This window comes from Pristis pectinata, chromosome 12 (genome assembly GCF_009764475.1).
Source record: "Pristis pectinata isolate sPriPec2 chromosome 12, sPriPec2.1.pri, whole genome shotgun sequence".
NCBI classification, from domain to species: Eukaryota; Metazoa; Chordata; class Chondrichthyes; order Rhinopristiformes; family Pristidae; genus Pristis; species Pristis pectinata.
The window spans coordinates 27,181,443-27,199,516 of NC_067416.1; the positions used below are offsets into that span (position 1 = coordinate 27,181,443).

Genomic DNA, 18,074 nt, shown 5'->3' on the forward strand with positions numbered 1-18,074 from the left:
ATGACAGCCAGATTCTTAATCTGACATTACCACTGTATCCCAAGTATTACTCACAAGCATGACTGCCAGGGCACGGCCTCATTTTCCCTGTATGTATGTCGGTGCTTACGTTAAGTACCTATTGTGCCTTTATAAGGACCTATCTTTTGTCATTGTGCTGTTAGCAATGCCATGTTTCCTGTGTGTTGTATTTTTCTTTGGAAGCAATTACCTGTCTTTCAAAATTAGCCTGTGCATCAAGTAGGAGAGTGTGGACAAACCACAGATCCTAGAGGAGCTGACAAGTTCCATTCATTTCCTTGAGATGAATAACACTACCGGAAGTGACAGCTTACCAACTGAGTTTTAATGGGCTGTATAGGACTGAGTGGGCCCGGACCTGCAGGAATTGTGTAAAAGGCTATACTTCTAGCTTGCAGCATGTCAGAATCCTGAAGAAGGGTTTCATCATCCTCATCGACAAGTAGAAGCAGGAGAGAAAGGGCATCAGAAATTAGTGGTCCATCTCACTGTTGAATGTGGATTACAAGATTCTGTCTAATACCAATCGAGTCAAGTGTGCTCAGGGGCAGGTGATTCACATGGACCAGACCTGCTCTATAACCAGCAGAAAAATCTCTGACAGCATTATGTGTCTTGAGTGGCACAGACATATTGCAGGGGAATTTATTGAACTAATGGTACAATGAATGTAGAGAAAGACATGTCCCAATTGTGTTTACTGTACCTATTATGAAAAAGGTATGTTTTTGAAATAAAATAGAATTGATGAGGCATAATCCATGTAGATTGAAGTTTGTCAGGGCACTGCAGATCAGTAGCAACATTACAAACAAATTCTGAGGAAGCACTAAGGACCATTTGGAGAAATAATGTGAACAGTTTATCATAGTAGAAACAAGACAGCTGTCGTTAATCACTGCCCAATGTTATTAGGCAGGGACTGGCTGAGGAAATTTTGCTTGAATTGAGCAAGTTTGGTTTAGTTACAGCATACTGGCTTATAGATATGCTTTTAATATACATACCATCTTGTTCAAGGATACATAAAGCAATATTGTTGGCCAGAAAACTCCATCTGTATCCAGTAGGAAGCTAATCCGAACAGTTGTTGACCTTGACCAGTAGCTTATGGCCTTAATGCACATGTGGAGAAGAAGCATTGTAAATTAGAGCGAGGACAGCATGGAGTGCTGGTTAAGATTCTATACAGTAAGTGGACAATTCCAGTCCTGAGTTCAATCCAAACAGTGAAATTATACAGGCATTACAAGGTGACCTTGAAATACAAATGGTTGACAATGAACAATATTCACTGCCTACATCTCACTGAATTGATTCCTGCCAATTCTGCAGATATAAATTTTCTATAAGCTTGAACTATGATGCACTAATGTTCAATTAAATGTGGATCTGGCCAGTCAGGGACTCTGCCTACAGGAAGTTGGCCTGTGGAGTCAAATCTACCCCTAAAATTTTTCAAGCTGAGATGAATAAAATGCTCCAAGTTGTTCTCCACTGCCTTTTCTATCAAGTTGACATCCTTTAGGCAATGGATACTGATAGTAAACACTTAAGAGTCATAGCAAAAGTGCTGAAGAGGTTCCACCACCTGAAGAATAGACTATGTGTTTTCATGCAACCTAGCATCTTAAGGTGGATAACGATGAGTTAACACTGATGGAGGAAAAAATGGCAGCAGTAGTAAATGTGAAGGAGTCTAAATGATTAAACAGATCTCTATATGTTTCTTGGCATGCTTCACTACATAACATTTTTTTTATTCACATCTCGCCTTAACTCCTCTTAACAAGCTACCATGGAAGGATGAACCTTGGAAATGGGGTAGAGAACTGCAGAGGTATACGGCTAGCTTGAATAAATATTTTTTATAATAAATATAATTATTTTAACATCAAGAGGACTTTAAGGTTCTCATTTGACCCCTCTGACTTTTGGGGTGGGTGCAGTGGTAACATATATAATAGTGAAAGAAATAACGCACAGATTAAAATGGAGATATTACCCATTATTTTTCACATCTCCCACATTTACAGATTTCTTCTGGAACAAGTATTTGGGAGCATAACAACCTTGGAGAGAGGCCACAATGAGAAAGATAGATTTTTGATGGAGTTTTTGAAGCACATGCTCATACTGGAAAGATAATCACAGCACTGGTATCTGATCCATCTAGATAATAAGAAGTAAACACAGGATATGGCACTCATTATTAAAACACAGTTACATAGTAATAGATCTGCCTTGAATCCTTTTTATTTAAAAATAAAACTGCAACTTACAAAAAAGAATTATTTTGAATTTGACACTTTGATTATTAATAATTAACACATTTTCACAACTTTTAAAAGTTAAAATCTAATTATTTTAAAATGCAAAATATTTGTGCAATACACTGGAAATTAACTTGTACAATACGTGGAGTTAAGACTTCGTTAGGCTTTACAAATTTATCATTCATGTAGTGAGATGGGAACCTTATAAGCGTTTCTTACAAACATGTGTATTTATTATGTGCTACAATTACATAAGGCCTTGGTGAGACCACACCTTAAGATAGGATTATATGCAGTTTTGGCCACCTTATGGAGGGATTTACATGCCTTGGTGTGCAAAACAGTTCATCAGCCTGGTTTTAAAGAAGGTAGCATTGTCACGTGACGACTGATTGGGTTAATTAGGTTTGTGTTTGCTAGAGTTTAGAGGAAAGAGAGGATCTAATTGAAACTTAGAAAATTCTCACAGGATTAGCCAGACCAGATGCAGGAAGGCTGCTTCCCATGGATGGGGTGACTGTCTCAGATCACAGGACAAGAGATTTAGGAATGAAATAAGGACGAGGAGAAATTTCTTCACCCAGAGGATAGAGAGCTTGTGGAATCTGCAGAGGTTGAGTTGCTGAATATACATAAGAAGGAGATAGATAAATTTATAGGCACAAAAGGCATCAAAGAGCATGGAGAGAGAGTAGGAAATGTTATTGAGCTAGATGATCAGCTATGATCATATTGAATGGTAGAGCAGGCTAGAAGGTCCAAATGGCCTGCACCTGCTATTTTCTGATTTCCCATGATATCTAAATCCCAAGAGTTGTTCAGAACACTGTTGACAGTTTTGCTTGGGTGAATAATTATCTTTGTATGTTTTCTTATCAGATTTGAAAGTCACTTTTCTAAATATCAACTAGTGCTATGTCATTTTACAGGTTGAGCCTTATTTCCATAGCTATGATGTCAGCTGAGAAACTTATGATAACCCAAACATTTCAATGTGGAGGAAGCCTCCAGCAGGAGCCAACTGTTGCAAAACTCTTAAAGATGCAATAATCGGAAAGAGGAAAGAAGTATTTTTAAAAACCTGATGTGCTACTTTGCCACAGAGCTAGTTCAATTCACAGAATCTTAAGTTTACCTCTTATTATAGAGCAGATCTTTCTCCTCTTCCCCACTGCCAGTGAAATGCAGACTACCATTTATCTTATTAAAATCAAGTTCACTGTCCAACCATGCCTGCATAATATTTATCCTTCAGGAGAAGAAAGAAGTGGTGAGTGAAAGGAAGGGAACAGAATGGAAGAAGAGAGGAGATCAAAAGGAGGCAGTTAAAGGAAGGAGGAACTAAAGACGGTAGATGATTGAGAAGAGATTGAGTCGCCTGGGACTATACTCGCTGGAATTCAGAAGAATGAGAGGGGATCTTATAGAAACATATAAAATTATGAAAGGGGTAGATAAGATAGATGCAGGTGAGACTAGAACTAAGGGACATAGCCTCAAGATTCGGTGGAATAGATTTAGGACGGAAATGAGGAGAAACTGCTTTTCCCAAAGCGTAGTGAATCTGTGGAATTCTCTGCCCTGTGAAGCAGTAGAGGCTACCTCATTAAATATATTTAAGACACGGTTAGATAGATTTTTTCATAGTAGGGGAATTAAGGGTTCTGGGGAAAAGGCAGGTAGGTGGATCTGAGTCCATGGCCAGATCAGCCATAATCTTATTGAATTGCGGGTCAGGCTTGAAGGTCCAGATGGCCTACTCCTGCTACCATTTCTTGTGTTCTTGAAGATTAGTGAAGGAAGACCAAGGAAGAAGTTGTGGACAAGAGTGTGTGTGTCTGAGATCAGAATTCATCTGTGAATGCTTGCAATCTGTGTCCCCATAAGTGTATGTACTGAGTCTGTTCAACAAAGTATGATTTCATATTGTCTTGATCCTTCTTGCCATTGACCAAGACTTCAATCTGTGTAGAGCCTGTGGTAGATGATGAGCAACGGCCAATCAATTTTAAAAGAATTGTTGTACAGACACCTACCTACTGCTTCACAGACCTGGAGTGGAAAGTGAGTCATCCTTAACCCAGAGATATTTCTGAATAAGAGAAGAAGCTTTAACACTTGGGTAGCAAGGCTGTACTTTGTCCAGTTTTTTTTTCTTTTTCAGTTGCTTGAGACTGATATGTCATTAAGATGAAAGATCTACACAATTCACTCCTGGACTTATCCCCATATCACTTGATTGCCTTAAGTAGGCAATGCTTTTATATTTGTGCTTCTATCAAGTTATATATACTAATAATACTGTTTTTGTTCCAGCAAGTTTAAAAACTGCTTTCTTTCTGCCATTTATACAAAATGTTTCTTTTAGATTTTAGAATTCATTTCTGCTTACTTCAATGCTGTTTCACTTCAGATATTACATTGCATGTTATTAAAATTTAATAAGCTGTTCTTTTGCCTTTTTCAGAAATGCCAGTGATAGAAAAACTGCAGCTGAATGCACTAACGGAATCAAGTTTAGACTTCTCTGATGAGAATGAGCGGCAACAATTCAAAACGTTGAAACAGAAACTAGCACAAGAAGAGAGAAGAGAAGGATTTCTCCAGTCTAGGAAAGTCTGGGGTGCAGGTTTCCTATCAAATGTGCCCAGCATTCTGAGGTAAATGAAAACACCAACATAACTGTCCTGGACAACTCAGTCCATTCAAAGAGCAGGCATGAAATTCCTCCTTTATCATGAATAGCAGCATGAAGACTGCACAGTGGCACGACTGTCAGCATTGCTGCCTCATGGCTTCAAATGCCAGGGTTTGATCCTGATCTCAGGTGCTGTTTATGTGAAATTTTGAAATACTTCCCATGACTGTGTTTCCAAATTTCCTCCTCCAACCCAAAAGCCTGCTGGTAGATTAAATTGACTACTCTAAATTTCTCCTTAAAGTAGGTAAGTGGAAAAAAGAATCAAAAGGGGGTGATTGATGGGAATGTGAGAGAGAATAAGTTTTAGGGCTGTAGGAAAATAGGAGAGGGGAACTGGAACTGATGAAATTGCAGGGATTGCTCTGTTGGGAGACAGAATGGGCTAAATGGGCACCTCCTGTGTCATAAATTAAGAAGGTAAACTCACATGAAGGCCCATTTTTTTTGGTTGACTTGACATCCCAAAGAGCCACATTTGAACAGCATTAATCTTTATTAAACACCATGTTGATCAATCAGGGCAATGTCAGAAAATAATTTTCCACACCAGGGGTAATAGAAATCTAGAACACCCTCCCCTGAAATACTACTACTGTTAGGTCAATAGAAAGTTTCAAAATTGAGAATGATAAACCTTTGCAAAGTAAGGGTATTAAAGGATATTTAACCAAATTGGGCAGATGGCATTTAGATACACATCAACTCTGATCTCATTGAATTGGTGGAACAAGCTCAAGGGATAGAATGGTCTACATCTGTTCCTGCTTTCCTTTCTTTTGGAAGTTTATGTCATTTATTATTTCTGATGTAAACATATAATCTTTTATTATGTTTTTCAGAAAGGAAGGTTCTAATCCAAATGCAATATTTCCAGAGTCAAAAGCTTATGACGTATCCATTCAGGTAAAGAGAAAGAAAGATCTTAGGCTAGCTGCACTGAAGGAGCTCAAAGAAAAGCAGGCATATATTGAACAGAGAAAACTGTGAGTACAATATTTCTTTGTCCACAGCAACATTCCAGTGCAGGATGCACAACCTCATAAGGATTTTCCTAAGAGTGTGTAAGGGTGTGTCCAGTCCCAATACTGGATGGAATCCAATCTGAAGGAATAAATTAACCTTGAGGAGGAAAGTACACTTGCAGGACTTGTTTTGTCTGTCCCATGTGACCCATTACCATGCAGTACCTCTTCCACTGAATGTGGCTTCGCCATGAAGGATTCCTAAGATTCCTCCCAGTAAGTTCGGGAAGTCCCAGCTGGGAGGATACAAAAGATACATCTGGACTTTATTCTAAGGTCACACACAGCAAGTGTGGGTAACTCACTACTGACTGTAGATTCTGCCCCTTAATGAACCATGTCGATGCAACACGACAGAAACTGGATATATAATAGAACCCTTATCAAGATTTTCAGATGATTACGTCAACATAATGAATTCAAAAAAGACATTAATTGGAAATCAAATTTAAAACATTTTAAGTATGCCCATGTCAGATCTTTTAGTTAACTCATTGATTACAGTAATTCCATTTAAAAGTTCTGTAATAATCTTTGGAATTCATTATTTATGTAAATATTTTTTTATTTAGTCACGGAATGTTGGCTTTCAACATTTAACTGCCCATCCCTAATTGCCTTTGAGAAAGTGGTAGTGAGCTTCGTTCTTGAACCGCTGCAGTCCATGAGGCATGGGTATATCCATAATGCTGTTAGGGAGAGAGTTCCAGGATTTTGACCCAGCGACAATGAAGGACCGGCGATATATTTCCAAGTCTGGATGGTATGTGGCTTGGAGGGCAACTTCCAGGTAGTTGTGTTCCCATGCTGCTAGAAGTCATGAATTTGCAAGGTGATGTCTTGCATGCTGTAGATAGTACAAACTGATGTTATTGTGCTTCGATGATGGGATGAGACAATGGTTTTGGATGGGGTGCCTATGAAGTGGGCTGCTGTGGCCTATATGATGTTGAGCTTCTAAGTGTTGTTGAAGCTGTACTCATCCAGGCAAGTGGGCCATCACACTCCTGACTTGAGCCTTGTAAATGGTGGACAGGCTTTGGCAAGTTAAGAAGCGAGATACTCACCACACAATTCCTACATCTGACCTGTTCTTGTAGCCACATGATGTATATGGCTACTCCTGTTCAGTTTCTGGTTAATGGTAACCCCCAGGATATTGATAGTGGGGGAATTAGTGGTGGCAATGCCATTGAATGTCAGTGGGTGATAGCTGGATTTTCTCTTGTTGGATATCATCAATTGGCTGGCACATGTGTGGTGCAAATGTTACTTGCCACCTATCAGCCCAGGCCTGGATAATGTCCAAGTGTTGTTGTATTTGGATGTGGACTACTTCATTAATTGAGGAGTCACAAATGGTGCTGAACATTGTGCAATCATCATCAAACATCCTTACTTATTGAAGGAAGGTCATTGATGAAGCAGCTGAAGATGGTTGTGCCTGGGACACTGTCCTGAGAAACTCCTGCAGAGGTGTCCTGTGGCTGAGATGATTGACCTCTAACCACCACAACCATCTTCCTTTGTGCTAGGCATGATTCCAACCAGTGGAGGGTTTTCCCCTGATCCCCATTGACTTCAGTTTAACCAGAGCTCCTTGATGACATGCTCAGTCAAATGCTGCATTGATGTAAGGACAGTTATTCTCACTTCACCTCCTGGAGTTTAGCTCTTCTATCCATATTTGGACCAAGGCTGTAATGAGGTCGGGAGCTGAGTGACTTTGGCGGAACCCAAACTGAACCCAAATGTCTTATAATTTTCAGTTATTGTTAATTGAAGATTTTGAAATTTCCTTTGACCTAAATGTTATGTATAAAAATGTTTATTGATTTTGGTCCTTGCAATATTCAGCTCTGTACTTTTGTTCATTACAGAATAGAATATTATGGGTCAAGTCTATTTCCATTGTAATTTAAATTAAGCTTTCATTTGGTTCCATGACAGTGGTTTATGATATTAAATTATAATGCATGTTCACATTTTTGGTTCAATATCATTTATGACCAGAGTTAAAGTTTTTTTAGCTTTATCTATTTAAATCATTAACAGAAATAAATAGATTTTTACATATTTGCAGAGACCATAAAGCATTAAAGAATTGGAGAGATCAGGCTAAGTTAATGCAAGAAAAGAAAGAAAGAGAAAGAAAGCAAAGGTCTCCACATCCATCAGAAAAGAACATGGTACTTGTTTACAGATATGTTTAAACTTTTTCTTTCGAATAAATTTATCATTTGTCAAGATTTCTGTTTTATTAAGTACTGAAGTAATCTGTTGTATTTCAGTTTATCCTCTAAGAGCAATCAAAACAAATAGTTAAATGTTCTGGGTCATTGCTGATGCCCAGCAAATTAGGTACTTCACCCAGGAAAGGAGATGGAAAACCTATTCTATGATAAACAGCGTATGTTTTTCCATTTATGGTGAAGTAAAATTAAGTTGATATCATCACTTCAGTTTACTTATTATAATTTATTCTGATCTTGTGATCAAAATCTAGAGACTGTTTTCTGATAGTGCACTGTAACTTCTGCCCTCTTTAGCCATTATATTCATTATTAATTACACATAATCACTGCTGAACACAATGTAAACAGTGGCTGCATTCTTTATTACCACAGCCAAACTACTGGGCCTGTTCATAATGTACACAGTGGTTGTCAGTGCTATTAAAAGGGAAATGTACTGTGACAGTATAACAACAGCACAACAGTTGCCATCAAAATACTCATTGTTTGTAGGAAAAAATACAATAAACCCGATTCTATAAACCCCTGGTGTGCACGGTATATTTCCATGTATCAGAGACCTTGACAGGTAACAGTCCCTGTTCACAAATCCTATTCCTGTGATTTTTATATCAATATTTATTGTAAAAATTCATATGTGGACACTCCTATTTAAAGGTCAAATTTAAGTGTTCATGAAAGCCAAATTTCTAACTATGGATGATTAGAGTCATGGGTTGTTGATAAATCAATCAAATAGCTCAAAAAGCTTGGTATGGCCCTTCTATACTGTGGCAAAGTGCTGCAGCAAACTTCCACCTCCAGTGGGTAAAAATTTCCTATATGATTTAATAATCTACCAATGATATTTGCAAAATACAGAACGTGAATGACTGCTACTCATGAGAGGATATTTAAAGTATACGGATTATGCTATTTGTTGTTTTGTGCACAGATAGTGAAGAATGCACCATTTGCTACAGATCCAAATTACTACCACACAGTAAGAGTTGCAGATGTGAAAAGAATACCTGTCCACAAACATAACCAAAAAATAGATTTTGAAAAGGAAATGGAAGAAGTAAGGTATATTTTTTAAGAGTTTTATTCCATCAGCAGAATTCTGCATCAATAATGTGAAAGCAATCAATATGTTCAAAAATCTTTGTTAGTTTAAGTAAAGGTTTTTACTTGGAAGAATTTGTTTCCTTCCCCAAGTCTCCTCTTCCAATAAAAACTTGCTCAAATCTTCTTTCCGTTCTTCCCAACATAAACATATACCATTACGTGAGAGGATGATCTACTCTAAAGCAACCATTAATACTGCACTACATAATGATTGACCTATTTAATCTTATTCAATTGCTTTGATAGAAGGTCTAGGCTTCTGCACAGTACTTCTTAATGCTACAACTAAAATCAAGAGCTCAAAATGCTGAACAATATGCAGCTATTCTCTTCCGTTGTACTTCAGGCAACCAATGAATGCAATATTTCTTATTATGACGTGCAGTTAGCACAATTATGTGGCTGATTCATAGGTAAGGTAATGATCTTCTCTTATGTCCCTAATTGTACAGTTCTGTTAGCCAACATTTATTGAGGAGTTCAGTTACAGTGGTTTACAAAACAGCATATTTTAGTTTAACGTGTATATTCAAAAACTGTTTATTTAATTTTATAGCTTAGATGAGTTTTTATTCTGAGTCAGAAGGATAAAGGTTCAATTGCAATGACTGTTACAGATAGTTGGGATAAGAAGTGGGTGATGAGCAACAGAAGGTCTATAATGGATGCTTAAAATACCTATGAAGAATATTAACATTTGAGTAAAATACTAACTAATTTAGTCATAGAGTCATACAGCATGGAAACAGGCCATTTGGTCCACATTTCCATGCTGACTAGTGGGCACCCATCCCTATTAATCCCATCTTCCAGCACTTAGCCCATAGCCTTCTATGCTCAGGTGATTCAGATGCTCATCTCAAAATTTGTTAAGTTCTGTCAGCAACTCTGTTTCCACCACTCTCTTGAGCTGTGTTTGCCCAGTTCTTAACACTTCCTGGGTGAAATAGGTACACTTCAGATCCTCTCTCCTACCCCTTACCTTAAATCTATGCTTTCTAGTTTTATCTACCTCTGATATACGTAAAAGTTTCCTGCAGTCTGCTCTATCTATACCCCTCATAATTTTACACACTTTATTTAAGGAGGGTAACCAGGACAAACCAGGAAATTATAGGCCAGTGAACCTTACATTGGTGGTAGGGAAATTACTGGAGAAGATTCTTAGGGACAGGACTTACTTACATTTAGAAAAGCATGGACTTTCTAATGAGAAAGTCAGCATGGCTCTGTGCAGGGGAGGTCCTGTCTCACAAATTTGATTGAGATTTTTAAGGAAGTGATGCAGATTGACAAAATAGAACAGTAGATGTTGTCTACATGGACATTAGTAAAGCATTTGACAAGATCCCTCATGATAGGCTGGTCCAGAAGATTAAGTTACATGAGATCCACAATGAGTCGGTAAGTTGGACACAAAATTGGCTTGCTCATAGAAGAGAGAGGGTGGTGGTGTTTCTCTTACTGGTGTTCTATGACCAGTGGTTTTCCTCAAGGATCAATGCTAGGACCTCTATTGTTTGTGAATTGTAGGTGTCTGATTAGTAAATTTGGAGACCACACGAAAATGGGTAGAGTTCTGGATAATGAGGAAGCTTGTCAAATGATACAGCAAGATATATATCAGTTGGAAATTTGGTCAGAGGAATGGCAGATGAAATTTAATCTGGACAAGTGTGAGGTGTTGCATTTTGGGAGGTCAAACGCAAGAGGAAATTATAGGGTAAATGTCAAAACCAATAGGAACATTGATATACAGAGGCATCTTGGGATGCAAGTCCATAGTTCCCTGAAAGTGGCAACACAAGTGGATTGGATGGTAAAGAAGGCAGACAGAATGTTTATCTTCATTGATCAGGGCATTGAGTGTAAAAGTTGGCAAGTCATGTTGCAGCCATATAAAACTTTGGTTAGGCCATATTTGGAGTTTTGTGTACATTCCTAGTCACCGCACTATAGGAAGAACATGGAAGCTTTGGAAGGCATGCAGCAGAGGTTCACCAGGGTGATGCCTGGACTGGAGTGTATTAGCTATAAGGAGAGCTTGGACAAACTTGGATTGTTTTCTCTGGAGCGTCAGAGACTGAGGGGTGACCTGATAGAAGTGTATGAAATTATGAGAGGCAGAGATAGGTTGGAAATGTCAAATACCAGAGGGCATAGGTTTAAGAAGAAGGGGGGAAAGTTTAGAGGAGATGTGCAAGGCAATTTTTTTTACACAGAGAGTGGCAAGGGCCTGGAACATGCTGCCAGAGAAGCAGATATGATAGCAACGTCTGAGGCATTTAAACACGTGAACAGGCAGGGAATAGAGGGATACAGGCCATATGAGATTGACATCATGGTTGGTGCAGACATAGTGTGCCAAAGGGCCTGTTCCTGCACTGTACTGTTCTTTGTTTTGTGTTCATACCTCAATCATGACCCCTCTTAACCTCTTCCACTCCAGGGAAAACAGACCTAGCCTCTCCAGTCTCTGTTCATAACTGAAATGCACCATCCCAGGCAACATCCTTGTGAATCTCCTCTGCACCCTCTCCAGCACTATCACATCCTTTCTATAATTGAGCCTCAACACCTCTCCCCCACCAGCTTCATCCAAACCACCACTCGCTCTCTCTGAGTAATGAATTGAAAGATTTGAGGACCAATTAACCAGATTGCATAAAATAGGGTAAAAAAGTCTGTTTTTAAAAAATATATTTTCGTTTGGTTTCCCATCCCCAAATAGAGACAATAATGCAACGTTGAAATGGTAGTATCTCTCAGGGCGTGTTAAATATGTAGGCAGAAAGAAAGAAAATCTCTTTAAAATACTCTTTAGGAAGTGGGCCAGAATAAAACTACAGAAAATGATAACCGCATGCAAGCTAATAACAAAGAGCGGCAAATAGTCAGTTAGTGAGAACAGATAAGATTAAAGTGAGTCATGTAATGAAACGGAAGCTGAGGAAACATGGGGTAGATAATAATATTCAAGTTTTTTTAAACTAGCAAGGCAGAGGAACATGTAAAATAAATAGATATTAGATAAAAACACCACTAATATTTGCTTGCTTGAAATTCTGGTATGGTTATACTTTGTTTCCCTGTTAAACATACAGCTTCAGTGAACTGAAACCTGACCTGGTTTACTACTATTTACTAGTACATATTAAAATCTTTATGCAACAAAGCAGTATGTTCACATATATAATCAACCAAAATGTACTATGTAGCAGATTGTTCAGATATCTGATTCAGCTGCTGCAGTTCATCTGGTGAAGGTACATCCAAAATGCTATCATGCAGGCAGTTCCAGGGTTTGGATCTAGCAAAGCTGAAGGAAAGGCAATATATTTCCATGCCAGTCTGATGTGTGACTTGGAGAGGCACCTGCAGCTACAGATGTTCTTCATCTGCTAACTTTGTCTTTTATGGCAAGAGAGATTATGGTTTTGGGAGGTGCTGTCAAAGTAGCCTAGGTGTAAGCAACTGCAGTTCATTTTTGTAGATAGAATACACTGTAGCCACAGTACATGGTGGTGGATGGAATGAAGTTTAGGTAGTAATCAAGTAGGTTGCTTTGTCCCGAAAGATATTAACTTTCAGTATTGATCCAGTCAAGTGGATCACACTCCTGAATTTTGCCTTGTAAACAGTGGAAATGTTTTAGAGTGTCACGTAGTGAGTCACTTGCCATAGGATATCCAAAGTCTGGCCTGCTCTTGTAGTCACTGTATTGATGTGGCTTGTACAGTTGTATTTCCAATCAGTAGCGAGTCCTGGGACATTTTTGGTGGCAATTCCATATTAATTCCATATTTAATTCCATATTAAGAGTTGGTGGTTAGGCACTTTCTTGTGGACATGGTAATTTTCTAGCATCTGGGAAAATATCATTCAACACTTCCCAGCCCATGCCTGAATGTTGTCTACATCATGTTGCACATTGGTGTGAATTGCTTCATTTTCTCTGGAGTTGCAAATGGAATTGAACATGATTCAATCATCAGCAAATATTCCTTCTGACTTATAATGGAAGGAAGGTCATTGATGAAACAGCTGATTAGTCCAAGGACAGTGCTGTAAGGAATTCCTACAGCAGTGTCCTACAGCTGGGATAATTGACCTCCAGCAGCCACAGCCATCTTCCTTTGTATGAGTATGATACCAGTCACTGGAGTGTTATCTCCATAATGCCAAAATCAAACAACTGCTGCTTTTATGTCAAGGGCAGTCATTTTTACCTCACTTCTGGAATTCACCCCATTGGTCCACGTTTGGCTGCTAGATACCAGTGAGACTTTCCATCATCTTATTGATAATCGACAGTAGATCAATTGGGTGGTAATTTGCCCAACTGGATTTGTAGAGTGAATATACCTGCACAATTTTCCACATAGCTGGGTAGATGCCAGAATTGTAAATGTATTGGAGCAATAGTTATGACATGTCTCGTTCGGTACCACTCTGAATTTTAGATCTGGAAGCATTTCTCCTGGAAATAGTAATGAGTGAATTTATGGATATTTTGTGACTTATATGATGACTTCTCAAATGGTGCTGATGCTGAGAATGGACAGGATAATTTGCTGTGGAATGGAGTGAAGGACACTCATGTCAAGAACAAACTCATGTTTCAGGAGTTCTTCAAAGTGCTTCTTCCATTGGGGGACTATTCACCATTCTAGCCTTGATAAGCTGCATTCTGTTCTTAGCAGTGAACAGGATGGGCCCTCAGGTATGTTGATGGTTTTGACAGTGCTGAAAAAAATTATCGTATGCCATGGTTATCAGCAACTCTCTAGATTTCCTGGAAATGAGCGTTTGAAGATCAAAACCTCAAATTTGGAACAAAGCTAATGATCCTTGCCCTCCTGGATGCTTCTGAGACATGGACTACTCACAGCAGGCACTTTGGAGTACTGGAGACATACCATTAATGATGATTCTGTAAAATTTTCCAAATCCATTGGCAAAGAAAAGTGAACTAATGTCAGCATCCTCTCCCAGACCAACATCCTCAGTATCAAGGCTCTGGTTACACTCTGCAGGCTCTGATGGGTTGTTCACATCATTCGTGTGCCCAATACCAAACTACCAAAACAGGCATTCCACTCAAGATCCATCGGGTCAACGGAGGACATAATTCAAGGATAGCTCCTGGCCCACGACTGATTCAAATGGAAAAGGAGCATCTGGGATTCTGCTGAACAGTTTGAGTCCCTTTAGGAGCATGCAGAAGCTAGGATAAATGGCAGAGGGATCTATTTAACTGCCTCACCAAGCACTTCGTACAGCACTTGTGGCAGAGTCTGTAGATCCCCCATTGCCCTCATCTGTTACTTCATCTATAGAACTGGAATAGCAGTAAGTCTTCCTCAATCACAAGGGGTTGCCTAAGAGTTCAGATTTAATTATAATTCAGGGTTTTATTATAATTGAAATAGGTGATATCCATTTAGTTTCTGGTGTTTCCTCTCTTTAAATTCTGACTACTGTTTTCCACAGTACAAAACTGCTTTAGGAATCATGATACTGCTGCACCAAGCAGTTTTTAACATAAGATGCATTCTGGATCCTGAACATGCTGGACAAAATACTAATCAAAAGCCCAGAACAATAAATGAGAGGCACAAACTCCATCAGCAGATACTTGATACAAAGGAACAATTGTTGTGTGGTATTACCTTCAATAAACATACTGTATCATATATCCTGAAGAGAGATGTCAAACTACTAGCACCAGATTCATTGCACAAAAAGCAACGAAAAGAATATATCAAATTATGGGTAAGAAGCGTTAACTAAAAAATAGCACACTAAACATAAAAATAGTCCTACGGAAATCTATGTGCATTTTCTACAATTTGATCTTTAATCAACATCCACCAAGAAATGGCCTTTGTGTTCAGGACAATATATTGTATATTAGAGTAAAAGTCTGCATGTCTAACTGCTGTCCAATACAATTGCACCATGTTCTTAAGGAATTCAGGTATTTAGGAATTAAACATCCTCACTGCAGATTGGTGAAAACCTACACTTTTGACAGATACACTAATTAGAACAAAATTTTTTCAACTAGGTTCATTGTTAATGACTGCAATTTTACTTTTGGCAGTGTGTGAGCCAACTTATGTTGTACCCATTATACATGAAGCTAGTAAACATTTTTTCAGTAATTTACTCAGTGAGTCACAAACTTCGTATACTGGAAATCTGAAATAAAAACAGAAAACGTTGGAAACACTTAGCAGGTCAGGCAGATTATGAGAAACAGTTAATGATTCTCATTGTAATCTTGACAAATTATTATTTGAAATTTAAATTAACCATAATAATCTTTCTGTAGAGCTGCTAAAGATCGTGACCTGCAGCTACGGATCCAGCAGCATATTGAACTGATGCGAGCCAGAAGAAAACAACCAAAGGGAACACCACAAGAAGAATTAGAGGCTGCAAAGAGAGAGTTAGAAGTTGTAGGTTGACCAACTGCTCCTATTTGCAAGAAGTAAACTTAGCATTCTTTACAGTTTTTATTCAAGATTAATGTCATTAAAAATATTTGATATGAATTTTAAAATTATGATATGAAAAACAGTATTATTTGTAGTTTTTGCAGTGTATCTAGGATTTAAATATTTTTCATTTTATTTTTAAAGGAAGACAAGCCAGTTTTAAAGTCATCATTAAATGTAAAAATAACTGTGGAAATTTAGACAAAAAGAAGGAAACTAATTATGTCAGTGATTATCAGAAGATCTATCGTTCAAAGACCTTGATAAATAAAAATCAGCAATGGTAGAAAATCTGATTTTCACAGTAGAAGAAACCGAGATCTCTACACACATGGAGAAGGAAGTAGGGCAATCTATTTGAGAGGGCATGGTAGTGGAAAGGTTAGGGAACTTTTCCTGAAACCAAAGAACAAAGTCGCAAGTACATTAGAACATTCCCCTACCAATGATCACTCAGGGAAAATTGTGTATAACAAGTTACAAATATGTAAACATAGTTTTACTAAATATTACTCCTTTAAAAGTCAGCATAATTTAAATTTGTGAATGTACCTCTGCTAAAATGCTTTTTTCATCATTTTATTTATTTCCTTGTGGTTGTATGAATGTAAAATATAATGAAACATAAATGAGAAATTAATTTAGTGCCTCCCAGGGCATGTCACAGCTCTGCACAGTAAGTTTTGAAATTTAGTCACTGTAAAGAAATCAGGAAAGGGTCGGCCTGGAAATTGTTGGTGAGATGTTCAGGTGAGAGTTGGGCCAGATGTATGCAGGTAGAGGCCGCGGTTGAAGAGTTGCAGGAGAGGGGCCCAAGGGGACTGTTGCTGTGTTGGGTGATTAAAGAAAGCCCACTTAAGGTGGGCTGCCTGTGCTGCACTTCTTGGACTAGGAACTGCTCAGGTAGGTCCCCTTTCAGTTCTGATGAAGCACACACCATACAGGCAATGGAAGAATTGTTTTTGCTTCAAAGGTGTCCCATGTTCCCTGGGGTCACACATATGTGAGCCAAAGCCACAGATTTGGTATCCAGGTTTTGGTAACACACCATTAAATGCTGATCTATGTGTGGATGCTGTTTTCTTCATTAGCACACTAGAAGGAAATTAACTTACTTCATGAAGCTAACAAATAGCATATTACATTGTTATTGGATTGTGCCTCCAGGTCATTCTCTGCACCAGTCCAGCGGCCAAGCTAATGTTTTGCATTTGTGCAGCTCCTAATGACTTCAAAGCCATTCTAAATAAGGGGGTGGGTAGCAAGTAGACCTCAGGTAACACAACCTGAAGCCCTGCCTGTGGATTTCCCTGATGGCCTGCTGTGAGAAGGTATTTTCACTGTTTCCAAATGTGTCTGATGATCAGAGCCATTTAGAACCACTCAAAAAAAATGTTTAATAATTAACTACAGTTAATTAAAAACATAAAAATCCTATCAAATAAAAAATATTGAACAAAAAAGCTTACCTTTTACATAAAGTAACAATGGGCCAACAACCCCATTCAAATGAATGGGTCAATGCTAGATATGCTTCATATCTGGCCCCTCAGCTCAACAACTTGCAGAATACCCTGGACTTGATGGTGAGTCTAAAGAGAATATGAATATTCAATTGTACGTTTCTGACTTCCAATGCATTCCCAACATCTCTGCTGCAATGGGTAGGTGTAGAAGTCTGTAATGTGCTTTTGCATGCACAGCAACTAAGCAGTGGTTCTCCACGGCCCAGCCAATTAGCTGTAAGGGCATTGTGGACAATCAAGTTTATGATTTTTCATTATGATTGATTTTATTTTATTGAAATTGAATTGTGTGGTTCCTCAGAACATTGAGTTGCACAATCGAAGTTCTAGGCCTTAAATAACATATTCACTGAATCATGATGAGTAGTAATGCATTAAATATCTTCCAGATGTGTGTCCCTCCTATGGGGGTATTAGTTTCTTTAGTTACAGTTTTGTGTCATTTATTTTGGTTATATTGCTCATGTTTAAGCATTTCTGCCACATTCAAGACCTATCTATTTGCCTTAATTGTGCTCGCTTTCAATAAAAGGCATTTGGTAAGGTCCTAAAGGAAAGTACTTATTGGGGGCAGAAGAATCCTGCAGCTAGTAGAGCATCAGCCTCACAGTTCCAGTGACCCAGGTTTAATCCTGAATTCCAGTATTGTCTTTGTAGAGATTA

General features: G+C 38.4%; 1 protein-coding gene across 2 annotated transcripts in view; it reads left to right on the top strand.

Annotated features, from left to right (window-relative positions):
• LOC127576845 (leucine-rich repeat-containing protein 27-like) overlaps positions 1 to 18,074 on the top strand; it is a 41,837-nt gene that overhangs the window by 22,920 nt on the left and 843 nt on the right. Inside the window, exons 5-9 of one of the 2 annotated variants that reach the window (XM_052027639.1) lie at positions 4,765 to 4,957; positions 5,838 to 5,981; positions 8,104 to 8,209; positions 9,210 to 9,340; positions 15,720 to 15,846. In XM_052027639.1, coding sequence (XP_051883599.1) covers positions 4,765 to 4,957; positions 5,838 to 5,981; positions 8,104 to 8,209; positions 9,210 to 9,340; positions 15,720 to 15,846 — 701 coding nt within the window. The remainder of the gene's footprint in view (positions 1 to 4,764; positions 4,958 to 5,837; positions 5,982 to 8,103; positions 8,210 to 9,209; positions 9,341 to 15,719; positions 15,847 to 18,074) is intronic. The other variant, XM_052027640.1, reaches the window with a different exon arrangement.